The sequence below is a fragment of the Camellia sinensis genome, chromosome 1 (assembly GCF_055761805.1).
Source record: "Camellia sinensis isolate YWXY chromosome 1, ASM5576180v1, whole genome shotgun sequence".
NCBI lineage: Eukaryota > Viridiplantae > Streptophyta > Magnoliopsida > Ericales > Theaceae > Camellia > Camellia sinensis.
The window spans coordinates 225,836,855-225,864,708 of NC_138961.1; the positions used below are offsets into that span (position 1 = coordinate 225,836,855).

At 40.0% G+C, this 27,854-nt stretch overlaps 1 protein-coding gene and 1 long non-coding RNA gene across 2 annotated transcripts; one reads left to right on the forward strand and one right to left on the reverse strand.

The window, feature by feature from the left end:
* On the forward strand, positions 1 to 27,729 carry LOC114321096 (SIN-like family protein). Its single transcript, XM_082896989.1, has 13 exons — positions 1 to 502; positions 580 to 648; positions 820 to 927; positions 2,729 to 2,797; positions 3,797 to 3,961; positions 10,213 to 10,260; positions 10,340 to 10,446; positions 10,553 to 10,624; positions 11,274 to 11,325; positions 16,836 to 17,446; positions 25,420 to 25,629; positions 25,707 to 25,827; positions 27,503 to 27,729. The coding sequence occupies exons 1-13, from the start codon at positions 113 to 115 to the stop codon at positions 27,572 to 27,574; spliced, it is 2,094 nt and encodes a 697-aa protein (XP_082753115.1). The 5' UTR covers positions 1 to 112; the 3' UTR covers positions 27,575 to 27,729.
* On the reverse strand, positions 12,968 to 16,673 carry LOC145803674 (uncharacterized). Its single transcript, XR_014345546.1, has 2 exons — positions 16,533 to 16,673; positions 12,968 to 13,102 (listed from the first exon to the last, which is right to left on the reverse strand). It is a non-coding gene; the product is annotated as an uncharacterized LOC145803674 (long non-coding RNA).
* Positions 27,730 to 27,854: the final 125 nt, after the last annotated feature.

The window sequence follows — 27,854 nt, forward strand, 5'->3', positions numbered from 1 at the left end:
ATATGTTACACCCCTCTCTCTCATCAGAAAAACCGAACTCGCCAAAGAGAGCACAGCGAGAGGAAGAACAAAGCTACTCGTCAGTCGGCCGACTCTACAGAGAGAGAGAGAGATGGCGGACATGGACCTGGACGACCTAGACGGTCCGAGCCAGGTTCCGTCCCGAACCACCAGATTCGCCCCCAAGAACTCCAAACTCAAACCCCAGCCGAAACTCAAATTGAAGTCCGAACCACTCTCATCACCAGACCAACATCCCCAAGACTTCGATTCCATTCCTCTCAAGAAGAAGGAGGAACTCGACTCCCATCCACCACCACCATTTGATTCCACCACCGCCAAGACTGAATACGCCGACGGTGCCGTCAAAATGGACTTCGAAGCCAAGCCAGAATGCGGCGAAGTCAAGGACGATCCAATGGAAGAAGACGACGATGGCAGAGATAGAGTTGTTCGCGAAATTGACGTTTTCTTCACTCCTCAAATCGATTCCAACACTAAGGCAATTCGATATGTATTTAATTTATGTTTGTATACGTGTTCTATGTATTGGTGGTGACTTTTGTTCTATTTCTTCAGCTTTACGTTATGCAATATCCACTTAGGCCGTGTTGGCGTCCATACGAATTGGATGATCGTTGTGAAGAGGTGTGCATTGTTTGTTTCCTTCTCTTTGCATTCACTATGATGATGATGATTTTATGTTGTTTAATTTTACGGGATGGAACTCGATGACTACGTTAAGATAAGATAAGGCTAAATGATAATGGGAAGCCGGAAATTTAAGAGAGTTAGCTTGGATTTTGCTTTGTGTCGCAGGTTAGGGTCAAACCTACGAGTACGGAGGTTGAGGTCGATTTGTCAATTGATGTTGATTCCAAGAATTATGACACTGATGCAGATCCCAGAGTGAGGATGACAAAGCAGGTCATTCCAATTTATGCAATTCAATTTGTCTTTGCTTACCTCACTATGCTAAGTTGTTGAGCTATTTAGATTGTTTTGTGTAGAACACTTTGAAATTTGCTCTTAAGATGTCCACTTTCACTTTTTGTTTTTTTTGTTTTTTATTGGGAATAATAAATCTATTGTTCTGTATTTTCTTTTTGTTCCTGGATTTAAATTATTTTTCATTTGTTTGTTTGCCATGAAAGATATGGAGGATAAAAAATAGATGATGAAAAAAATGGGAGAATTTGTTTGGAAATTATTTTTCCTTTTTTTTTTTATATTTTTATTCTTGTTTTTAGGATTTCCAATTAGATTTTTAATTTTATATTTATTGAATTTGGATGGAAAACACAAAGGAATTCCATCCCCCCTTTAATTTTCTTTTTCTTTCCCCCACTCTTTCCAATTAGCACCAAATAGAGGCTAATGCTCTATCTGGCTCACTGGAATAAGTTGGAATTGAATGGAATGGAATAGAATGATCATTCCTTCCTTAGGCTGACCATTCCGTTGAAATGATGAATGATGATTCCATTTGTAATGCACTTTATCATAATTTTTTTAGTCAACCAAACATGGGAATAAACATTTTGATGGAATGATCATTTCATTCCGTTTCATTCCAATGAATCACACATTACCTAAAGGTTTTCAAATGCATGAAAATAAGGCAAAGTAGATAAGAGCAATTGAAAAAAATAAAAAATAAACAAACCAAAAGCTTAATGCATTTTAGATATACACACGAAACTTGATTCACTTGGATCTCAACAACTAATTGAAGACTTAGCCATTCCAATTGGAACCAGGCATCGTCATTTTTGACATCTTGCCTTGTCTAGGGTGTAGTTAGCATGCGTTCTTAAGCAACTGCATATTTCTTGAATCTTAATGTATCCAATATTTGCAGTACCTTATCCCTACAGGTGTTGTTGAGTAGTTTGAATTTGTCTCACATATATGCTGAATGTTGTTTGGTGTTAGAACTAGTGTGGTTATAACAAACCTTAAAGGTCTAGTTTCTTTCAACTACTATGTAAAAAATGGTATTTAGCTTCAATACAATACATTAATACCTTTAAATGGGAAGTAATTGGTGATTGGTAGAGGGACTGACAACGAAATTTTGTTATCAATCGATAGAGGTATACATGTCACTGGGTTCCTTCATGTCTTTATTTTTCTGTGCAATTAATGTGGGTGCTTTTCTGGTTAGACCAGGAGTATCGTGAAGTTCAAAATTGCATGGGTTAAGTGCATAATACATAACAAGTACATAAATTTATTTTTACATGCATGGTATTTGGCTTGAATCTCACTCAAATGATTTTTTTCAATATTTTTGGTGCTGTTTTATGGAGTATAATTTCGATGCTATGTAGAGGGGTCATATCTTTTTTTCAAAGGATATCTCTAGTTATGTGCCACTTGCATTGTTTGGTAATCTTAACTTACCAGTTTTATTATTGTTGTTGTTGTTGTTGGTTTTTTTTTACTGCTTTTTCCTGTGTTGTTCATGTTTTTTTTTTTTTTTGCCCTCTTTATGTGACGGAAATTGCATCAGTTCGTCACTAGTACATAATTTTGATGCTATATAGAGGTGCCAGATCTGTGATTTAAAGGAAATCTCTAGTTATGTGCCACTTGCATTGTTTGGTAATCTTAACTTCCCAGCGTATTGCATCAGCTCATATTTTGATCCTTGTGCTTGCAACTTATTTTGCTCCACGAAGGTTAGATAATATTGTATAACCTTTTCATTCTTGATTACTTTTAGACTTTGTCGTCTTCAATGAGGCCAACATGTGCAACTGGCTATGCTGTTGGGGTGCTAATGGGCAATAAGGTATACATTTTAATCGCATTGATACTTCTTTGATTTCCAACTTTGTCATGTTTAATAACCCATTATTATCCATTAAAATTTCATTGGATTTACTTGAACTAGTTATTCGTAGTGCTGCTAGCATTCTATTGAAATTTCTGTTTTAGGCCAAGCAGGTATATCTTGCTAGCCATGCTGCTTATATTTTCATGAAGGTTCCACAGCCAATTAGTTTGTTTTGTCAATGGGTTGCTTGATATGCTTCCAAATCTTGTTCTGTTAAATTGTGAACTTTGTTGACAAAAAATGGCAAGTAATGCCGTCATTTCATGCGAGGAACCTCTAATCTTTGTAATAGGTAAGATTTGCTGCTCATTTTCTCAGTCAGATGATGCCAAATTAAGCAATTAAAGGTGCATTCAGATTGGCATTTTCAATGTGGAAGAGAAAATATGCATGCTGAAGTAATGCAAAATCATGGTCTGCAAAACTTCCATGTGGGGTTTTGAAATTGTCAAACTATTTCAAAATGTATATGGTGGAGTTTCCTAGATAATATTTACATCAAATTTGTATAAGTGCTAAAGTGGCTTTCCGTAGATTTCTACTGGGATTTTTCAAGTTTACATCCCATGTTTCAGGGATAACTTAATTTGCATGTTTTTAATAAGGCCCACCCCTTGGCCATTCTATGGGCATCATTTAGAATTTTTGTTTGACGTTTTTGTGGCGAGCTGTTGGAATACAGGACATATAAACTCCAGCATTATAGTGAGCGATAAAAATGTCAAGTTATGCTTTAGAACAGATCAGGAATGTCCATGAGGTGGTAGTAGGCAGGGTTTTGACCAGAGAACTATGGGTTATAATACAACTTAATAAAAAAATTATGGTTTATAGTGTGGGATTGTCAAGTTTTGATATGTTTTTGTAACAAAGCTTGCATAGTAGTTGCAAATAAATATAGTTTGTATAATATTTATATTTGTTTAAGACATCATTTTCTTTTCCATCTTGCAGTTGCACATCAATCCCATTCGTGCAGTTGTGCAGCTGCGACCTTCAATGGAACATCTCAAGTCTGGTGGCTCTAAAAAGAAGAACAGTGGTACAAGCAACGCAGATGTTACTATTAAGTCAGAAGATCTGCAGGATGAAAAATCTGCAGGACCATCAAAGAAACAGGTAATTTTTTATCTGATATATCATGCTACTGAAGTCATCTTATTCAGCTTTGTTTTCTTTAATTTACAGTTCCATTTGTCATTTAGATATCTTTATTCTTTAACAAATAATGATAGAGTAATTAGTTTTTTTGATTGGCAAAAAAAAGACTTTATTGATGAAATAAATGAAAAATTACATCAATGAAGAGGAGCTTGGAGCTAGAACAAGCTCCAACCTCCTAGTTGGTGAGAAACCAACGAGCTAAGCAAACAGAGCAAAAAAGAACCAGAAAAACCAGAAAGATTAGGCACTACAGCACCAAAACAGATCAAGCACTACAGCACTCCTTTAAGCACCAAAACAAATGAGGCCCTACAACAGCCCGTCCAAGCACCAAAGCAGAACAGCAGCCCTTCCAAGCACGAAAACAGAACAGGCAGAGAAGATTAACCTTGAACTGTACTGCCATGAATTTAAACAACCCAACAATCATGCTAAACACATTGCCTTGAACTACAGCAGCCCTTCATCCAATCCAAGCACCAAGATTGTTTAAACCAACACAGCAGCAAAACAGATCAAACAGATCAGACACATCAGCACACAGCCATGAGCAAAACTTGGTGCTTGGAGCACATCAGCAAAACAGAACAGGCACTACAGATCAACACATCAGAACAGAACACCCTCTAAATCAGATGCACCAGAACAGAACAACAACCAAAAACAGTAGTACACAGGTTAACACCCTCAGTGCATGATGCAGAATTTCACATTTTACAAATTAAACACCAAATCATCAACCGAAAAGCAAAAGGAAGGACTATAGGCTCCGAACCACAATGCAATCCGTGTTTTGATTAGATCACACAACTTTTCGAAATCCAACTTCGACTCGATAAAAATGATTTCATTCCTCTGCTTCCATAAAGACCAAAGCACTGCCAGTGGGATTATCCTCTAGATTACCTTCAATCTGTTGTTGCATCTAAACCCAGTCCACCATTGAATAAGACCCACCACTGACCCCGGCTGCACCCAAGATACACCCCACCATCCAATAATATTAGACCAAACTCTCCAACTAAACGTACAACACAGTAGCACATGAGATACAATTTCCCTTTCATTCCTGCAAAATACACAGTTAACATCAGAGTTGGCACTTAGGACTCCAATTCTTTGCAAATAAGTAGAAGTCTTCATCCTCCCTTTCCACACTAGCCAAGCAAAAAATTGCACTTCCGGAGGTGCAGCATTCTTCCAGATGAGATCCACCACTTTTGCAGGCATAGTAGATGGTAACTCACTCCACTTGTAGGTAGACGAAACGGTAAAGGTACCAGACTTGTCTGCAGCCCAATACAACCCATCTAACACACCATTCCTGAGCTCTGGAGCAGTTTGTAGCAACTCCTTCATCCTCCTCAACTCTTCAAGCTCCCATTGAAACAATGCTCTTCTGAAAACCAAATCCCACTCCTCATTTCCATTGCTCTTGCTCTTAGTCACTGCCATTGATATACCTTTATGCATAGACACAGAGAATAATCTAGGAAATAAATTCTTTAAACAGTCATTACCAACCCACAGATCCAGCCAAAAACTTATGAGCCTCCCATCCCCAATATTAATCTTTGAGTTGGCCTTAAATAACTCCAGCAACTCTGGGCACTTAATAGCATCCCTCAAAATGTCCCTCCACACCGTCAACCGACCAGCGAAGGAAAGAAGCCTACGCTTCCAGGAAGCAAGTTTTGACTTGAAATTATCAAAGACCTTCTCCTCCTTGGATTAGCCCCCAATGGCATCCCTAAATACTTCAAAGATAGCCTATGATGCAAGCAGTTCAGTATGGCAGCAAAATCTTTGGTAAGTTCATCATTAATTCCAACACCACACACTACACTCTTGTGATAGTTTATCTTCAACAAGATTTCAAAACATGTCAATATTCTTTTGATATTAAGCACCTCCTCCCTTTTTGCCTCACAGAACAAGATTGTGTCATCAGCAAATTGTAGGTGAGTAATAGTAAAATCATTTGAACCAACTGATGCACCCTTAATCAATCCCGCCTGGACAGCTCTATGTATCATAATATTAAGACCCTCAGCTACAATGTTAAAGAGAAAAGGGGATAAGGGATCACCTTGTCTAAGTCCTTTTTGAGGACTAAACTCAGTTGTAGGTGATCCATTCACCAGAATAGAGATTTTGGCAGTTGAGACACATTCCTTCATCCATTTGATCCATTTTGAACCAAATCCAAAGTTTGATGACATGGAGAAGAGGAACTCCCAATTTATTAAATCATATGCTTTCTCGAAATCGAGCTTTAAAATAAGACCTTTCTTATGCTTTTTCTTCCAATCATCAACAATCTCCTTAGCAACCAGGATACCATCAAGAATACTTCTACCCCCTATAAAAGCTGATTGAGACTCACTAATGATCTTAGGTAAAACAACTTTGAGTCTATTGGATAAAACTTTGGAAAGCACTTTGTACAATGATCCAATAAGACTAATAGGCCTAAAATCACTAAGACAAGAAGGATTTTCATTCCTTGGAAGCAAGGCTACAAAGGAGCTATTAATACCGAGGACCAACTTTGAGTTGGTATGGAACTCACTCATGAACTGCATCACATCCCCTTTAATTATTTCCCAACACTTCTGGAGCATCATAATGTTAAAACCATCAGGGTCAGGGGCCTTATTCCCATCACAATTCTTAAGAGCTGCCACAACTTCAGATTCTGTGAACTCAGCTTCCAAAGCAACACGCGCCTCTTCATCCCCGATAGACTTAAATGGACCATATAAACTTGGCCTATTAAACCATGATTCTGAAAACTGCCTCTGAAAGTGATTGAACACTTCGGTTCTTATTTCCTTAGGATCTTCAGTCAAGGCCCTATTAATCTCAATTGAGCACAGTGCATTCCTATTCCGTCTCGTGGAGGCCATGACATGGAAAAATTTGGTATTTCTATCTCCTTTTAATGACCAATTAGCTCTAGACTTTTGCAACCATAACCATTCAACCATTTTACTCAAGTTCCATGCTTCACCTTTTAACTCCCTAAGTGTAGATCTCTCTGCATCAGTGAGTAATCTTTGTTCAGCTACCAAATCCAGGACATGTATCTCCTCCTCTAGTTGCTTGAGTTTAAAGTCCACCTTGCCAAACACTTCAAGGTTCCATCTTTTCAATGCTTCTTTAAGTAATCTCAGTTTCCTTAAACATTTGAATCCAGCCCAACCATTTACATGAGATTCAGCCCAAATTTTTTGCACAAAAATCTTAAAATTCGGATGAAGACACCAGTCATTTAGAAACCTAAATGGCTTTGGACCCCAATCTCTTTTATCTTCCATCATTAAAATAGGACAATGATCCGAGAGCCTTCTTGGTAATCCCCACAGTTTGAAGTTAAATTTTTGCAACCAATCTGGGCTGAGTAAAAATCTGTCCAGCCTACTCCATTTAGCACCATTTTGAGAGTTACACCAAGTGAACTTTCTCCCCAACATTGGTAAGTCACACACTTCCAAGTTATCGATTAGCTCGTTAAAATCCTTCATACCACCACACTTTTGGGAACAACCCACCCTCTCAGATAATTTCCTAACCTCATTAAAATCACCCCCTAAGCACCAAGGGTTGATAAAACTTCTCTTTAAATTCTTCAAAGTTTCCCATAATCCCTTCCTATTAGCACCATCAGTTGGGCCATAAACATTCACAATAACACAAGCTAGACTTGTAAAAAGAGTGCCAGACAAAATGATAAAATACCTGTTACAGCAGCAGTCCAGAAGTTGAAACACTTGTGGACACATAGTAGTCCACCAGCTGCACCCTGTGAGTCCACAGCCATATAAGCCATTTGGTCCCCAGGCCAACAAGATCTGACAAATTCCTCAGTTATAGCAGGTCTCTTTGTTTCCTGAAACAGTGCCACATCCACCTTCCTTTTAAATAGAAGTTTTTTGATCTTTCTCCTTTTAATGGACTTGCCTAACCCTCTAACGTTCCAAGATAAGAGCTTCCTTAAAACAAATTTACGCACCAAAAACTCCACAGCAGGTACAGATTATTCTGCCTTGCTGCCCTTTTTACCCAGCACCTCCTTATCCTTAACTTCCAGTTCCATCAATTTACTAAGTACTTCCTCAACCTTACCTTTACATTTCAGCCCAAGCAACTTCCCTATCTTCAGAGACGCTTCTGCATCATTAAGGAGCAACTAACCAGAACCCGATTTGCTTGCCATGGACAAAGAAATAGCTGCAGCTGGCGACCTGAATATAGCCCCTTTCTTGAAGTTCATCACTGATCCAACCCTTATTTTTATGTTTTCTTTTTTCTTCCTCTGATATTTCACCATCCCTTTACCTTTCTCTTTTGTGGTATTTTTCCTTGTTTGATCTACCACTGCCGTGTAACATGTTGCTACTCCGTGGGGCTCCTTATCCACACTGTCATGGGTTACCTTTCCCTTACTAGTTTGGACTTCATCCTCCTCTGTTGGCTGATCCTTTGGATCAATTAACTCAGAAGATCTATGGCCCAGAATGTTACCACACTGTAAGACATGGGCCTTACTTAATAACACCTCTATATTAAGCCCAAGTACATCTTTTTCTGGCCCACTAAGACTCTTCATAAAACCTGTAAGAGCATCATCTTCTATAATCTGGTTACCTTCATTTTGAATCTGAATAAGAGTTGGCCCTGATTTGACTGACTGAAACCCGCATGCTTCATCGCCACCTCCAGGTTGCTTGTGCAAGCAGCCCACCTGACCTATCGACATGATAGTCTCCTCAACCCTAGACATACTTAGCTCCCTCAGTTGTCCATCAGTGGCTGTATGGTCATCATATCCTACCCTCGGCCCCCTTGCCTCCACAGCACCTGTGTTGTCCAGCACACCACCAACGTGGCCCTCCACATCAGTTTCATCTTCACCCTTCTTGCTCCCCACAACAGATCTCTGCTCTTGATCCTGTTCGTCACCATTTGAATTTGAATTTTCCGTTTGGGGCTGTTCACTATAACATTTGCATTGCTTGTATGTCACCTCTGAAATCACCACTTGTTCTTCACAAACCTTGACTGGGAAGTCGATCCCCTTGCATCGCAGAATAATTGTTGTGTTTGTGGACTCCATACACTTAGTAGCAATTCTCACCTTCCCACTGTGAAAAGACGTCATTCTGGATCTGCCCTCATCAATGCCTATAACTTCCCCCCATGCCCTTCCAATGCTACTAAACGTTTTGCTACTCCAGAGATTCAGGAGAACACCATAACAAGTAAACCATACAGATCTTTCTTGATCAAGAATCATCCCCTGCTGCCATACCTTGACTGATTCGCTCCATGACTGAATCCACCCCTCCATTGATTTGAGCTTCTCTTTCATGGTAACCTCTGATTCAAACGTTAGCACAATATCTCATCCCCCTCCATCTCTAATGTAAACATTACCCATGCCTCTGTTCTTCAATTCCTCTTTGAACTCCGCCGCAAGAATTTGAGATTTCAATCGAATAATCACACTGTCATACAACCATCCATTACCCTCCTCGTAAGCTTGTATACTGATGTTTGAATTTGAAGCCAGCCCTGGACCACTCAATATTTGAGCATAAGACTTTCTCCTTTGTAACATATTCGGAGCTCTGCTGGTTATGGCAATAGCCCTTCTTCCAACTGATGTGGTTACTGATTTCTGGTTATCCTCCTTTCCTTGAACAAAATCTGCTATCTTCACTTTCAGAGCTCTGTTATCACACCAGATGCCATGAGCTTTTTGGACCGCCATATTCGCTGCTACTGGACAAGCGTAGCGGACAAACCCAAATCTTGATCTAGTCAACTTTCTCCTTTTGTTAGGGATGAACACATCCTTCACTATACCATAGTTGGTGAATATGTGATACAACCCTTTTGGATCCATAGATTCTGGTAGATTATCCACAAAGATCGTATGGATCTCATTACCCAGATCTGAGTTTCTACCTCCCTTACCACCATGCTTACACAGAATCGGTTTCCACCCTCTATCTTCCATTTCTTTTGTTTGTTGACTAACATAATGATAAGAGTGATTAGTGGTGACAACATTGAGTGCATGTCATGGTATTTTGGGGTGTTGAATATTTGAGTTTATTTAATTTGATCCATATCCATTCCTTGGTTGTTCTCTATAAAGCCACCAGTTCCAACTATGAGATATATCTTTTTTTGTGCAGAACAAGCTACCAGCAACTTCAAACGAACATAATAATGATCTTGGAGAGGTAAAACGAATGATCTTCATCATCACTATCACTGCTCTTGTTTATTGAATTTCTTTTTGCATTTTTTTTTTCTTTTCAGGGTTGGGTTGCACTCAAGTACCATCCTTCAAAGAGTGATTTCTCTGTCAGATATCTGGAAAAAATGGCAGTAGATGAAGGCTCTCCTATACACTTTTCAATGAGCCCGTATGCATTTAGGAAATGTTCTCGAGTGGTTTGACTTTATGGTAGAATAATGTGCATGGTAGTTGTATTACCTTTTAATCCATTTTATTGTTATTTCAATCTGAAGGTACGATTATGTTAGCTCCTTGTGTCCTGGTGCATTTAATGGCAACATCAAACCCAAAGGTCCTCCCAAAAGGTATGCTCATACTGTTGCGTAATTTTGTTTCTCTTAAATCTCCAGGTGTCTTGACATTTGAAATTTTATGCACTTAAAAATCCTTGTAATCAGGACTCTTTTGTGGCTCTGAAATTTCGAGTTAATTGGGTTTCCCTTGTATGGGCAAAGATTACTGATTGTGTGTCTCTGAAATTTCGAGTTAATTGGGTTTCCCTTGTATGGGCAAAGACTACTGATTGTGAAGAGTAAATGTAACTAAATTTTTTTATCAGTGTTCTATTTTTCCGGAGATCCAAACAAATCATTATTGCTCATCTGGAAGTCTGAATTATTTTTAATTTGGTAATCATTCTGCTTCAACTTTATCTGTCTGGCCCATATTATAGGTCACCCCGCTGCATGAATGGGATGTGGAATAGAAGTAATGTGTTATTATTGAAATTATAAGCATATTTGATTGAGCCATTCTGAATTTTGCATTCTTAAACTCCCTGCTAAAAAATAAATATGTCGACAACAGCATTTATTTTTTAATATAGAAATTAATTCTTTGTACGTTTATCTCATGATTTTTTTTTCATTGCTTATTGGGCAGAGCTGTAACATTCCACATACCTGTTTTCAGATTTAGATTTTTAAAGTTGTGAATGGTTGGCTGGTGTTTCAGGTTTTTGCTTTCATTGCCACTGGAAGAACGTTTTAAGACATGGCTTCGTGAGGTTTGTAGTCAAGATTGTAAATATGCATTTTATGATGGTGACAAATTGCAATTATGTTTGTCTTGCCTGTAAGGGTAAAGTTGTAAAATTCACTATTTATGTAATTGATGTAGATAAATTAATTTATGCACGTGCAGTCTGTGTAGCACCACTTCTAGTAAATGATCACGTGCCCCGTTTGTTCACATGGTTTTGTGAGGATTTTAGCCGCATACTCAATAGTGTATGATACCTTCGTACACCAGGTAACAAACGAAACAAACCATCCCAGGGAAGTATTTTTAAAGGGAGAAATTGAATCCAAATAGACTTTTTGCATATATATAGAAATTTGGATCAATAGAGAGGATTATTTTCTTAGAGTGAAAAAGAGGTGGAGATTTGTATATATGGAGAGAAAGCTAGGGTTATTTTGTAGAGTGAGAAAGAGGGGTAACTAGTGAACTTATTTTAGTCAAAGTAATTATCTCTATTAAGCCAACTAACAATTAATAAAGGAAAAAGACAACCAAAAAAAAAAGTGTCTTCTGATTTCCATTATTGACAATTTGACATTTACTTAAATCTACCTCATGGGCAAAATCTTGTAAATGTTTCATACCATGCTTCTGTTCCCATTCCATGTACCATAATGTTTAGTGTTTTAAATTCTATTCACTGTTGGATAATTGCTAATGAACACACTATTTATCAATTTTGGTTGTGCTTGCATGTAATTGACACGTGCTGGTGTTCATTTGTAGTTACATTATTATGTCAAAGCTGATTCCTGAGTTTGTGTCTTTCTTACATTGTTACTTGGAACGTGGATTGTTTTGGTTCGAGGAATGGGAACTAGAACATGATATGCCACATGCTCTAAAATGTGGTATGATAGGGGTAGGTAGTCTTGTATAAATTACAGTATTAGAAAGGTGCCTCTTATTGTTAGAACAATTTCCCTTAAACACATTTCTAGGAGTATTATAGCCCATTTTTTATATTTTGTTTTACCAAAACTCCATTCTCCTTACATTTTAATTCATTTATACTAGATTTTTTTTATCCCAAAGAAAACTTTAAGAAAATAAAGATAAAATTTTGGAATCACTTTGGCTCTCTAAATTCAGCGTTTTGGAATGAAAGTATATCATATTTTGGAACGTGTGTTCCAAAACATAAATCGCTAAGGTATTATCATTTTCTGGTAACACTGGATTGGATTTATGCTAGTGCACCCTATTTTGTGAAGGTAGTAATCACTTGGAGACTTGGGGAGCTGGTTAGAAGGACAAATACTCCTAGATAAAGGTTAAAAAATTCGTAGTGGCTTAAGGATTTGCAAAATTTGGAAATGTTTATTTTGTAGTTGTATGAAATGTATGATGAGGATTCTGAGGATGATGTTTCTTCAAGGTTTTTATCCTTATTTTTACAGTCATTTTAGATCGTCTAGAGGTACTAATTTGTCAGTATTTTGAATTTAGGCTTGAAAATTTTCATTGTCATTATGTTTATATTTAATTGTTGGTTATTTTTTTGTCATTTTGGCCAAGATTGTGCATTATCTCAGTGTTTATCCAATTTTGTCATCAGTATGAACCATTATTTCCAATTCTCTAAATATTTACATAAAATAATTAAGTGCACTTTATTTGTGTCAAAATTGCGTTCTTTTGCTTAGATATTCGACATGTTCAATCCTTAGTATTCTATTATCCAGAAACATTGGCCTTTAGATATTCCACATATTTTTAATCCTTAATGGTGTGCCAGTCAGATACTCTTATTTTGTTAACTGCTGTGTTAAAACCTATCACCTACTTCACCCACTAAACCTAACCCACTACACCACTACCACCTCACCTACTCCACTAAACCTAACCCACTACACCACTACCACCTTCACTTTACCTACTCCATCTACCACCTACTACCACCTACTCTTCTATATATAGGAATCATTGTAATCATCAATATAACAATCAATAATACAATCATTTCTCTTTATACATTAAATTTCTACATGGTATCAGAGCGGGTTTAAAATCTAGTATTTTCACTTCCCCGGCGGGCGGCAACCTCACCTTAGCCGCCCGCCGGGCCTCAACCTAGTCTGCTTGTTTTTCTACACATACCTTCTTCCATAATTAAGCTCTTCTCTGCTTTTACAATGGCTGCCAACGAAGACCAAGCTTTTCCAGACCCATCCTCCACACAGACCACAGACCAGCTCATATACACAAGAGATGCTTGATATCTCTCTCTCTCTCTGCACCTGGTCTCTCTCTCTCTGGCATGAACTGGTTCGGAAATGAAGAGATCACACGCATACACACATGCATCTGCTCTCGGGCTCTCTCTCTCTCTCCATCACATGCAAGCAAATCTCTTCAAAACTGCCATGGCCGCTGCTGCTGTTCGAGGGAAGAAGCCATCAACCAACACCACAAAAAAAAAAAAAAAAAAAAAAAAAAAAAAAAAAAAACAAAACCAGACCCATCCTCCGAGGCCGCCGAGCTAAGTACGGCCCCATCGACGGCCCCACCTGGCGCCTCCTTTGCCGCCACCTCACCTCCGAGGTCGGCGACAGCGGGGTGGGAAAGACCTCTTTTGATGAATCAATATGTGAACAGGAAGTTTAGCAATCAGTACAAGGCGACCATCGGAGCTGATTTTTTTTTTGACCAAGGAAGTGCCGTTTGAAGATAGGCTCTTCCCTTTACAGATCTGGGATACAGCTGGCCAGGAAGATAGGTGTCGCTTTCTACCGCGGTGCTGATTGCTGTGTTCTTGTATATGATGTAAATGTGATGAAGAAGTCATTTGATAATCTAAACAATTGGAGGGAAGAGTTCCTTATTCAGGCAAGCCCTTCGGATCCAGAAATTTCCCATTTGTTGTTATAGGCAACAAGATTGATGTGGATGGTGGAAATAATAGAGTGGTTTCTGACAAAAAAAAAAAAAAAAAAAAAAGGGGCTCGGGCTTGGTGTGCCTCAAAAGGGAATATTCCAAACACCACCCTTCTTTTCTTTACACATACAACCCTCTCTCCACTCATTCCTTTTATTATTATTATGCACACACTCAGAATCCACAACCATAAAACCAAAACCATGTGCTTCCACCCACGTTATTTCACACTTTTCTTTTATTTTAATATATTTCCTCTATCCCTACTTTTATTTTATTTTATTTTATTTTATTTTATTTTATTTTTTCTATCTTTCTTTTTCCATCCACAAATATTTTTATCTATTTTCTTTATCTATTGTTTTATTTTATTTTATTCTTAAACCAAACCACAACACAAAATAACACCACCAACATTCCACAAACTTGTCATTTTTTTCATAACGGGGATTAACCCCGATCACAATTTTACACCCAAAAAAAAAAAAAAAAAAAAAAACACAAACACCCATCCCCAGGCGGGATTTTTTCTCTACTATGCCGCCGGTCTTTTCTTCTTGCCTCCGTCCTGGACGGCCCTTGACGGTGCTGCTTCTGTGTTTCCCACTCCACTGGGCACGATCACTACTCCCTGCTCCTTCACTGCAGCATATGGCGGACCTCCAAATCGAAACATCACGGTGGCCTTCCGCTTCAGCTCCTTGTTTTCCGCTTTTAGCACACTTATCTCTGCTCGCGCATCCTTATACATGCGTTGGAGCAGAGCCAGTTGGGCGTTTAACTGCTGCACCTCATTTGTCCTACTCTGCAGCCGGTTCGACAAATTTGTAACCGCAGTCATGGTTTCCACACATGACTTCAATGTATACTGATTGGCCTCCACATCCGACTGCACTGCCATTCTTTGCTCCACAGACCGCATAGGAAAGTTCAACGGAGCAAACTCCGGGGCGCTTGGTTGAGGTTCCAGTGCCACCGCACCAGTTATCTCTCTTGTTGACTCGTTGAGGTCGGGAAAGAGAGTGAGCAGACCGCGGGAAGACGAAGCCATTTTTCTGGGCAACAGAGTGTTACAGACACTCTCTCTCAGCACAACGAAGAGTTTTTCAGAGTTTTTTAGCGGGTTTACTGCCTCAGCCTCAGCCTCCGCTTCGATTTATAAAGACCTTGACGAAGAGGCAGACACGCGCATCATGCGCCGCTCGGCGCTCGCCGACAACTTGGCACGCCTTTTGATGGCACGTCTTTTTATGGATTGGGCACGCCTTTTGATGGCACGCCTTTTGACAGATTGGGCACACCTTTTGAGGGCACGACTTTTGAGGGCTCGATATCTACATCCATGTATATCTTTTGGGCAGCCTATATACACACTCATACCGTGTCTTCTACACCGGTCCGCTTTATCAATCCCTTTTCAACCTCAAATAGGTTTTTATCTTCACACCTATTTGAGTTTGAGGGGGGGTTATACACAGTATCATGTATAAGTCGCTCATGGCGCACTGTGCATCACCACAACCTCTGCTATACCGGTCCGACATGACCCCATAAACTGTCTTCTACATCGGTCTGACACGACCACACAGTGTTTCTACAAGGGTCCGACAAGGCTCTGTAAACTGTCCCAACATTGATTCCGGTTAGCTCTTTCATGGGTCCGACAAGACTCTGTAAACTGTCCCGACATTGATTCCGGTTAGTTTCTACATGGGTCCGACAAGACTCTGTAAACTGTCCCGACATTGATTCCGGTTAGTTTCTACAAGGGTCCAGCAAGACTCCGTAAACTGTCACAACAACTGTCACAACATTGTCTGCTACAACGGTCCGACATGACCCCATAAACTGTCTTCTACATCGGTCTGACACCGCCATCCAGTGTCCTCTACAACGTTATGACACCCCCATACAGTGTCCTCTACAACGTTATGACACCACCATCCAGTGTCTTCACCAATGGTCTGACACGACCATACAGTGTCTCCTATCCCATTTTTAATTTTATTTGTCAGCTTATTTTTCTTGTTTTGTTACTCTCTCCAAACTCAAGTTGGTTAGTTCCTATCCCCCTTGAGTTTGCGGGGGGCTGTTAAAACCTATCACCTACTTCACCCACTAAACCTAACCCACTACACCACTACCACCTCACGTACTCCACTAAACCTAACCCACTACACCACTACCACCTCCACTTTACCTACTCCATCTACCACCTACTACCACCTACTCTTCTATATATAGGAATCATTGTAATCATCAATATAACAATCAATAATACAATCATTTCTCTTTATACATTAAATTTCTACATGCTGCAATATCTCACTTGAGACACAAAATTATATGGTCTTATTTGAAGATTTTCACCACTGCGAATCAAGCATGTCTAAAGCTTGCTGGTTTTATGGCTCCATGTTCTTCGATATGTTTATACTTACATTTAATTATCAACCTTTTATTCATTGAATTGTGAGAGAACTGTAGTTTCTAAAGGGTGCACCTCTTGCTTATTATTTTGATATCCATATTAGGCTATTGACTAAAGTAACTACTGCAATATTTTATTCTTACTTGTTTTGCAATTAATTGTTTTTAAAACTTTTTGTAATAAGGGCCCTCCAGCAAACCGCTTCGACACTATCAAGCACCTAGCTCCTACTGATTCCATTGAAGATGTTCTAGGAGTCCTCCAGAAACTCGCACATCTTGTACAAGGACTTTGGGTTCCTAAAACTGCACTCTTTGAAGGAAATCATGGAGTTGAAGGTCTAGCTAGAGATTACATTCTTCTTTTGTTTAGTAAGAATCCTGCAATCAGCTATGAACAAATAAATGTTGCGCGCTCTCTTGGTAAAGCTATAAAAGGTGTGTTGAATGTTTTGGCCATTGAGAGACCATCCTTAAAAGACTGGAAGTTTAAAGAGCTGCCAGACACATCGTTTATGAAACTTCATCCAAATATTGTTAAAGAGCAAGAACAAGCTTGGGGACGTGTGGAGAAATCGATAACTGAAAGTATTTTTGGAAGCAGGAAGGGTCCGATTGGTTTGAAGAATTCTGCAAAGCCTGATATGGCTAATAGGCCTGGAACATCAAAAAATCCTAGTAAAGTTACAGCAAGATCTTCAAATGGAGCAGTTTCTAGAACTCCCATGTCAATTGAAACTCGAGAAGCTCTACCGAAGGCTTTACAGAAGCTTTTCCAAACACACAAGGTTTGCAGGTGAGATTATTAGCTTTCATTGTTTCTTATTTTTAAAACATAGATTTCAATTACTTACTTCTTGTCTTCAGTTGATGTTTGTCTTCATATTTGACCATCTCATTACTTTGATATCAACACTTAATTGCGGGAAACTGTCAGTGAGGACTTCCTCAACACTGGTGAATGCAGAACCATGTCTCCCATTCTTCTTTTCGTTTTACTTTTTTCTAGGCAAAGGCAGTGGTATGGCAAGCAAATAAGTGGGCAATGAGTGTGGCAATGTAGGCCATGCATCAATATTGATTGCAGTTAGGCAGTAGGTGCCAATGTAATAGAGGTGATAGTGAGTGTTGGCAGTTTGGTATACTGTGGATGGGTCTGGTGTCATCGTAGTGGGTGGCTGAATAGTAGTAGAGTTGTGCTGACAGTGATCACAGGGTGTGGTGGTGAGTTTTGTAAGGTGGTAATGGCAATAATGATTTGTAGGCTGCAACTCAGGTGGTTTTGATCTGGCTGGGGGCCTGTCCAGGCCATCCAAGTTGTTTGAGTGTCTACACAGACCCAACCTCAATGCCTGGCTGCCTAGCCCAGCCCGGCCTATCCCGAGTTTAAATTGATAAGCTTCAATTGCCAATTTTTATTTATTTATTTATAAATAATTCATTAGGGCTTATTGAGTTTTCAGAGAACACAGGCATTCAAATTTTCTTGTATTTGCATTCGCAGGGGAAATTTTTTTTTCTGATCTTATTATTGTTTTGCTTTTGGGAAAAAATGCACTTAAATATCTGATCGTAAAAAAATAATCTTTCAATGATAAAATCAGTGTCTCAGTTACTTTTTTATTTTAAAAAAAATGACATAGATGAATGAGATCTTGATCCTTGACAAAAACCAAAGAACAAAAATTAAAAAAAAAACATCACCACTCATCCAAACAAAAAGTTATGCCGATCCATGCTATACAACATGTAAACATGTATATCTCATCACACATGGATTTATGAAATAGAATGTCATTTCCGAAGTGCCCAACAAAAAAAAAAAAAAAAAAAAAATTGAAATAGAATGCAAACCCTATTTTATTTTGATGGGATTTTGTTTCCATGTCAACGATGATAGATCTAATAGCTGAGTATTTTTTTTTTTTTTTTTTTGATTAAAAAGTTGAATAAGGGTTGAATGTAAGATACACACTACATATGTTTGTCTATATGTTATGTCACATATGTATAAATATTTGAAACATTGTAAGCCCAGGATGAATTTAATTTGAGTTTATTAGTTTCAACCAAACCCCTGATGAAAAATGAAATTTTTTGTCTAAACATGCAAATAGATCAGGCTGGGATAGAGTTCAGTCCAGCTGACACAGCCCTATTAGTTTGGTTTTGTTGAAATACTAATGTAGATATGTAAAAATATATGTATTATTGATTGATATATTGATGTGTTGTGTATCTATTACAATTACAAGGATTCCTATTATATAGGAGTGTGTTTGGGAGTAGGTGGAGAGTAGGTGAAGTGGAGGTGGTAGTGGTGTAGTGGGTTAGGTTTAGTGGAGTAGGTGAGGTGGTAGTGGTGGTAGGTTTATGGTAAATTCTAACAGCCCCCCGCAAACTCAAGGAGGATAGAAACTAACCAACTTGAGTTTGAAGAGAGGAACAAAACAAGAAAATACATAAAAATAAAAAAGGATAGGAGACACTGTATGGTTGTGTCAGACCGTTGGTGAAGACACTGAAAGGTGGTGCCATAACGTGGTAGAGGACACTGGATGGTGGTGTCAGACCGATGTAGTGTTAAAATTCATGTATTATTGATTGATATTTGATTGTTGATCTTCTGTATATTACAAATGGTTCCTTATATAGATGTAGGTGTAGTGGATGGTGGTAGTGGTGTAGTGGGTTAGGTTTAGTGGAGTAGGTGAGGTGGTAGTGGTGTAGTGGGTTAGGTTTAGTGGAGTAGGTGAGGTAAATTCTAACAGCCCCCCGCAAACTCAAGGAGGATAGAAACTAGCCAACTTGAGTTTGAAGAGAGGAACAAAATAATAAAATACATAAAAATAAAAGAGGATAGGAGACACTGTATGGTCGTGTCAGACCGATGGTGAAGACACTGTATGGTGGTGTCAGAACGTTGTAGAGAACACTGTATGGGGGTGTCATAACGGTGTAGAAGACAGTTTATGGGGTCATGTCGGACCGTTGTAGAAGACAGTTTATGGGGTCATGTCGGACCGTTGTAGCAGACAATGTTGTGACAGTTGTTGTGACAGTTTACGGAGTCTTGCTGGACCCTTGTAGAAACTAACCGGAATCAATGTCGGGACAGTTTACAGAGTCATGTCGGACCCATAAAGGAGCTAACCGGAATCAATGTCGGGACAGTTTACTGAGTCTTGTCGGACCCTTGAAGGAGCTAACCGGAATCAATGTCGGGACAGTTTACAGAGTCGTGTCGGACCCTTGTAGAAACTAACCGAAATTAATGTCGGGACAGTTTACAGAGTCTTGTCGGACCCTTGTAGAAACTAACCGGAATCTATGTCGGGACAGTTTACAGAGTCTTGTCAGACCCATGAAGGAGCTAACCGGAATCAATGTCGGGACAGTTTATGGGGTCATGTCGGACCGTTATTGAAAGGTGCACCCTCAAAAGGTGTGCCCAATTTTGTCAAAAGGCGTGCCATCAAAAGGCGTGCCCAATTCATCAAAAGGTGTGCCGGACATGATGGCGAGGCACGTGGGCGCCTTGGCTTGCGCGCCCGTGTTGTCGGCTGGTGGTAAGAGGCGCGCGATGCGCGTGGCTGCCTCGGCTATAAGACGGAGGCTGAGGCTGAGGCAAAAAAACCTGCGAGAGATATTCTGAGAGAGATTTCTGAGAGAGATTCTGTAACACTCTGTTTTCTGAGAGAGATTTCTGAGAGAGATACTGTGTAACACTCTGTTGCCTAGAAAATGGCTTCATCGTCTTCCCGCGGGCTGCTCACCCTCTTTCCCGACCTCAACGAGTCAACGAGAGAGAGAACTGGTGCGGTGGCACTGGAAACTCAACCAAGCGCCCCGGAGTTTGCTCCGTTGAACTTTCCGATGCGGTCGGTGGAGCAAAGAATGGCGGTGCAAACTGATATTGAGGCCAATCAGTATACTCTGAAGTCATGTGTGGAAACCATGACGGCGGTCACAAACTTGTCGAACCGGCTGCAGAGCAGGACAAATGAGGTGCAGCATGTAAATGCCCAGCTGGCTCTGCTCCAACGCATGTATAAGGATGCGCGAGCAGAGATCAGTGTGCTAAAGGCAGAAAACAAGGAGCTGAAGCGGAAGGCCACCGTGATGTTCCGATTTGGAGGGCCGCCATATGCTGCAGTGGAGGAGCAGGGAGTAGGGATCATGCCCAGTGGAGTGGGAAACACGGAGGCAACACCGGCAAGGGCCGCCCAGGACGGAGGCAAAAAGAAGAGACCGGCGGAATAGGCGAAGAAGTGAGGTCGGTTGGTGGCCGGCTGCAGAAAAGAAAACAAAGCTGTTGTTGTTGTTGTTTTTTTTTTTTTTTTTTTTGTTTTTTTTTTTTTTTTTGTGTAAAATTATGATCGGGGTGGATCCCGGAGATGAATAAAATATGGGTGTTGTGCAAATTTGTAAATTGTTTGATATATATATATATATATTTTTTTTTTGTTAAGAAAAAAAAAAGAAGAGATATATATATATATATAAAAAAAAATAAAAAATAAAAAGTGGGAAACAACATGATGTCTGAGAGCATCAATGAAGGTTTAGAATAAAATAAAATTTGATTAAAAAAAATAAAGTGGGCGGTGGAAGGCATGCCCATGTGGGGCAATGGGTTTAGTATATATATATATATGGTTTTTTTTATTTTTTTTTGTTTTTTTTAAAAAAATAATAATAATAATAATAAGAATATATGAATGTGCTGGAAGACCAAAAACTCTCACTTCACTTTATCTCTTTATATAATTATATAATGGTAGACTCTCACCTCACCACAAGATTACGGTCCCTTGACGGTGGCGATGAAAACAGTAGCAGATCTGCAGCGTATCATCACAGCCGACGACGGAAATCTGGTCGGATCTGAGTTGGATCTGTGAGTCTATGCAAAGATGAGATTATTCGAGAGGGCGACAACGTAATGGGATTGGCCATCGAAGATGCAGATCTGGTCGACGAAGAAAGCGGACAGAGTGGGTGGGTGGAATTTTGTGCAAGAAGCATCATCCGGAGGTCCAAGGTGGAGAGTCGATTGGCGGTGAGGTCCAACTCGGTCAGACTCGGTGGAAGCTCGACTGAGTCGAGATCGTGTAGCTGGAAGCTTGTGAGATCGAGGACTGTAGCCGATGATGACTCATTGTAGGAAAGATTTACATCTGCCTCGGATAAAGAGAGTATTAGTTTTACAACATCAACACTGCCATACATGGCAGCAACCATTAACGGGGTGCGATTCTCGAGTGCTATCTGTTTTGATGCTCTCTGACGACCATACCAGAGTCCCATTTCATTAATTGCAGAAGCAATACGCAAAATTGATTGCTTGAACCCCTCAACATCATTGTCTGCAGCAAGTTCAAGCAGACTTGAGAAAGAAATTTCAGTCTTCACTGTTCCGGGCAGAGAGAGAGGCCGCCGATTGGAAGCAACAAGTGAAACGATGAAGAGAAGAAGAAACAGAGAGGATTTGGGCAGTGATGGGAAGGTATGTGTAGAAAATAAGCGGAATAGGTAGAGGTCCGGCGGACGGCTAAGGTGAGGTTGCCGTCCGCCGGTGAAGCGAAAAATCCTAGGTTCTAAACCTGCTCTGATACCATGTTAAAATTCATGTATTATTGATTGATATTTGATTGTTGATCTTCTGTATATTACAAATGGTTCCTTATATAGATGTAGGTGTAGTGGATGGTGGTAGTGGTGTAGTGGGTTAGGTTTAGTGGAGTAGGTGAGGTGGTAGTGGTGTAGTGGGTTAGGTTTAGTGGAGTAGGTGAGGTAAATTCTAACATGTAGAAGACAGTTTATGGGGTCATGTCGGACCGTTGTAGCAGACAATGTTGTGACAGTTTACGGAGTCTTGCTGGACCCTTGTAGAAACTAACCGGAATCAATGTCGAGACAGTTTACAAAGTCTTGTCGGACCCGTGAAGGAGCTAACCGGAATCAATGTCGGGACAGTTTACAGAGTCTTGTCGGACCCTTGTAGAAACTAACCGGAATCAATGTCGGGACAGTTTACAGAGTCTTGTCGGACCCTTGTAGAAACTAACCGGAATCTATGTCGGGACAGTTTACAGAGTCTTGTCGGACCCTTAAAAAGTCGCACCCTCAAAAGGTGTGCCCAATTTTTCAAAAGGCGTGACATAAAAAGGCGTACCCAATTCATCAAAAGGTGTGCCGGACATGATGGCGAGGCACGTGAGTGCCTTGGTTGGCGTGCCCGTTTGTCGTCTGGCGGCAAGTGGCGCGCGATACGCGTGGCTGCCTCGGCTATTTAACCAAGACGGAGGCTGAGGCCAAGGCAGAGGCTGAGACAAGAAACTGAGAAAAAACCTCTGAAAAAAAAACTCTTCGTTTTGCTGAGAGAGATAGTCTGTAACACGCTGTTGCTCAGAAAATGGCCTCGTCCTCGTCTTCCCGTGGACTGCTCACCCTCTTTCCCGACCTCAACGAGTCAACAAGAGAGAGAACTGGTGCGGTGGCACTGGAATCTCAACCAAGCGCCCCGGAGTTTGCTCCGTTGAACTTTCCGATGCGGTCGGTGGAGCAAAGAATGGCAGTGCAGTCAGATGTGGAGGCCAATCAGTATACTTTGAAGTCATGTGTGGAAACCATGACTGCGGTTACAAACTTGTCGAACCGGCTGCAGAGTAGGGCAAATGAGGTGCAGCATTTAAACTCCCAACTGGCTTTGCTCCAACGCATGTATAAGGATGCGCGAGCAGAGATAAGTGTGCTGAAAGCAGAAAATAAGGAGCTGAAGCGGAAGGCCACCGTTATGTTCCGATTTGGAGGGCCGCCATATGCTGCAGTGGAGGAGCAGGGAGTAAATGTGCTCGGTGGCGTGGGAAATCCGGAGGCAACACCGGCAAGGGCCGTCCAGGACGGAGGCAAGAAGAAGAGACCTGCAGCAGAGTAGAGAAAAAATCCCACTGTGGGTGTTTGTGTATTTTTTTTTTTTTTTTTTTTTTTTTTTGTGTTGTTGTAGAAATGTGATCGGGGTTGATTCCCTGAGATGAATAAAATATGGTTTGTTGTGCAAATTTGTAAATTGTGTTGGTGTTTTTTTTTTTTTTTTTTTTTAATGGGAAAAGAAAGAGAAAGAGAAAAGAAAATAAAAAAAAAGCGAAAATGTGAGGGAGTCGGTGAGTGGGGTGTAAAAGGAAAGATGGGTTTTAACATGTAGCCCACTGTCCAAGGCAGGGACAGCATCATTATCTCACACTCCCCACTTCTCCATTACCAATTAAAAAAAAAAAAACCTTCCAATTCGCCACTTGATGACCAAAGGAGGTGAGGCCAGGCAGGGGTGAGTTTCACGAGAACCCAGCAGCTTGCATCTGTGAAAATACAGAGGCCAAGGAGAAAATGGAATCAGGTCCTAGAAAGCTTGGTAAAGTGATTGGTGCAACAAGAAAAGATATTGGTGAAGTAGTTGATGATGAGAATGATGATGATGAACCAGAATGGCCTGACCCCGACGATGAAGAGGATCAAAATACCCCTCTAGGTAATGGTTGGTTTAATAGAACGGGGGTGGACGATCGATGTAGAGAGAATTACTCCGGCCGCGAAGCACTTGAGTATGAGGATCGCCTTGTCGTAGACCGACTTGCCGTGGAGGTTGATGTCGGCGACTCGGCGTGTGGTGGGGTCGCAGCTCACGCCGAACCAGAGAGCAGGTTCCAATGGTGGAACGGCCAAAGCTGCTAACAAATCTCAGGGCTGAGTAGATCCAGATGTTGGTGGAGAACACTGTGGAGAGGCCAGCAAGTGACATGAGGAGGCAGGATAGGAGTAGCATGTTCTTGCGACCAAGTGATGAGGAGTCTGCAAGTGTGGTGTTCGACGAAATGTCCCAGACAAAATTGGACCGTCGGATCATGAATCACAGCTGATCTTAAGGTGATGATTGTATAGCAACATGGCGGGCCTTGTTAGTGAAAAAATTCAAGGTATGTGTAGAGGTTCGGCGGGCGGCTAAGGCGAGGCTGCCGCCCGCCGGTGAAGTGGAATTACTAAGTTGTTAACCTTGCTCTGATACCATGTAAAAATATATGTATTATTGATTGATATATTGATGTGTTGTGTATCTATTACAATTACAAGGATTCCTATTATATAGGAGTGTGTTTGGGAATAGGTGGAGAGTAGGTGAAGTGGAGGTGGTAGTGGTGTAGTGGGTTAGGTTTAGTGGAGTAGGTGAGGTGGTAGTGGTGGTAGGTTTATGGTAAATTCTAACAAGATAAATATTAGGCACTATAAATCATATTTTAGTCAATCTGCTTCTCCTACCTAGATCCTTGTAGCACCTGTTGTGCCCTATTGTATAGCATGTTTGCCAGTGTTTGTGGCAACATTTGCCTAATGTAATGCCATCAATTGCTTTATAAGATGCCCTGTTTTGTGCCTCGATTCAATTCTCACTTTCACTGCCTAATTTCTAATTGTATGTGCTTGTGATTTAGCTGTGTGTTCCTTGGCAAACTAGCTAAACTAAGCAGACCTAGCTAGCTCCAAACAAAATGTAAGTTGTGCCATCAACCTCCATCTACTGCTATTCAGTGGCCATCTTAATTGATTTGAAAATAGAGGATCCGATAGGGTATTTAATACATGGGAAAAATTATGCACTTCAAGTTCATAGAAGTAGAACCACTTCACCAAACAAAAGGAATGACTATCCTAATGTATGTATATTTGGTGATTTCTGTGCTGTGCATGACATTGGATTATGCCTTTTGGCAGCTTTCAACAGATTTGCCAACGTTTGCGGGAAATGGCACTTTCTGAGTCCACTCGTCCGAAGGGGGTACCTAAAGACGCAATAGCTGCAGCTAAGGGATTTGATACTCCTCAAGAAGAGCTGCTGGAAATCATTGGTCAAGTTGCTACTAATATCCATGGCGTCTACGTTTCAAAGTCATCCTCAGACCACCCCCAATATGATCCTTTGAGGTTATTCCAATACATACCTTGCTCCGTCAAATAATGTGCTTGATCCTTGAATTAATATGTATATTTCTCTTTTACAGGAAGGTTGTCATTGATCTTCTTATTGCTGAAGGACCTAATGCAAAGCTTAAAAAGGCTTCTATTGTTGAAGCTGCAAAGATGCAACTTAATAGGGATATTACTCCCAATGAATATCAAAAGGTCAGCACAAATTCTAGTCAGTGTAGTTTTGTTGCTGTTTTCGTGTTGAACCTGTATACAAGTAACTTGGATCATTGCGCGTATTAATGAAGTTCGACTGCATATGATTGGACTTTATTTAATTTGAAATCATGGGTTACAACTGATATCCATCCTTTTCAACTGACTTGTGAATCCCTTGATACATGACATTTCTTGTGGGATAACCATAAAAATTAGTTGAACTTTTAAATGCATGGAAGATTATTGAACATGTACATAACTTTAGCTTAATGAAGTTTTCTGTTGTCCAATATATGTAATATATATTGGCTTCGTAGCATTCATAAAATTAGTGTAGCTGAGATAAAAATGCTTAGATGGGATTGTGGTAAGATTGAGTTAAATAGAATTAGAAATAAATATAATTGTGAAATGATATGAGTTAATTGAAAATAAGTTGAGAAAAAACAGATTAAGATGGTTTGGTCATGTACAATGAATACTACAGATGTAGCAGTAAGGAAAAGTAATATGATCACTATAAATGGAAATGTTATAGAGGGAGGGGAATATCTAAATTGACATGGGATGCGGTAATAAAAAAAATAAAAAAAGTGGATTTATTTAATTTAAATGAATATAGAGCCATTGACAGAGCATAATGATGGGAAAAAATTCATGTAGCCGACTCCACTTGCTTGGGACATAAGGCTTTGTTTGGTTTATATAGCTTGGTAGCATCAGGAATGTAGTGTTTGGGGGGTGTGGAGGTACATGGTCCCACTTGCCATGTGGCTCAGCCACGACGTCATTGGATCACCTTCTACATATAATTGGATCCCACATGTACCTGGTTCAACCATGCTAGCCTAGGTCATGAGCAGTCTAGGAATGTTCGTGGAGTGGTTGAGAGATCACATGGCCTGCTGTTAGGATCACTGGGCTTTTATGTTGTGGTGGCTAAAATTGAGGGTTCGTTAAGATGGTCAAGGGACTTGTTTCCACTTGGACATGTGACCAGCTGTGCTGGCTTTTATGGCGTGACCCTCGTATTAATATTACACATGCAAGATAGCCATCTTCTCCACCCCAGACCTCCATCTTTCTTTCTCTCTCCTGCTGTTGCCCAGCCCATCTCAGGTGACTTACCACCATACTTCCCAGAATTGCTCTTCCCATGAGCCTGCTTAGTCTCCATCACCCTAGGGCTAGGTAATAAACTGTATTTCAAAGGATAAAAAAAAATAATATAACAATAATAACAATCTGTGTATATATCCAAATGTACTGTTGCTCTGAATTAACATCCCAAGGTAATGGCAATAATGGTAGAACTTTGAAATGAAGTGAAACCAGTGTGAGCTACCATTCATAAAATTGTCCAAAATGTTTGGCGGCAGAGCAGCTACTCTTCAGAAAATTAAAAGGGGTGAGACGACTTGATGATTATAAAAATGCAGTGCGGATTTACTTGATTCTATTTTTCGAGGGTAATATCTTTTCGAGAAAGTTACTGGGTTTTGATGGTATTGGTCAATAGCAGTGCTGTTAGTTCTACTATTCATTATATTATTTTATGACATGTTTGATTGTGTTTTCATTTTTTAAAAACACAGTTCCGCATCAAGTGCTAGAGCGTGCAAAGAAAGATATACTAAATCATATCTGAGATATTTCTCTTTTGATTTTGCAGGTCTTAACTGAACTGTGTATATCCCAAGGCTCTGCATGGGTCTTAAAACGCGGTGATGGAAATCCCAAGTAATATTTGTTTTGTTTTGTTTTATTTTGTTTTTTTTTTTTTTATCAAGGTGGAAGAACAGTTTAGAGATAGGGAAGAGAAAGGAGATGAGCTCAGCCAGCTCTTGTATACGCTGTGTATATTTTCCACAATCAATTCCAAATCACCTCATTGAAGTATGCCGTAGCATAGCATGGTTGCGTTTTGTATCTCATTTACCTCTAATTTTTTGGATGAAGTGCATGGTGGAATGAGTGAATGTTTTATTTTGACTAAGGTCTTGTTTGTCATCTCTTAAAAAAGT

What these genes read in the sequence shown, in the direction of transcription:
- LOC114321096 (XM_082896989.1), top strand. Translation starts at nt 113, where the DNA reads ATGGCGGACATGGACCTGGACGACCTAGACGGTCCGAGCCAGGTTCCG. An exon ending in TGGATGATCGTTGTGAAGAG is followed by an intron (nt 649 to 819) that starts GTGTGCATTGTT and finishes TTTGTGTCGCAG; the next exon opens with GTTAGGGTCAAACCTACGAG. An exon ending in CCCCAATATGATCCTTTGAG is followed by an intron (nt 25,630 to 25,706) that starts GTTATTCCAATA and finishes TCTCTTTTACAG; the next exon opens with GAAGGTTGTCATTGATCTTC.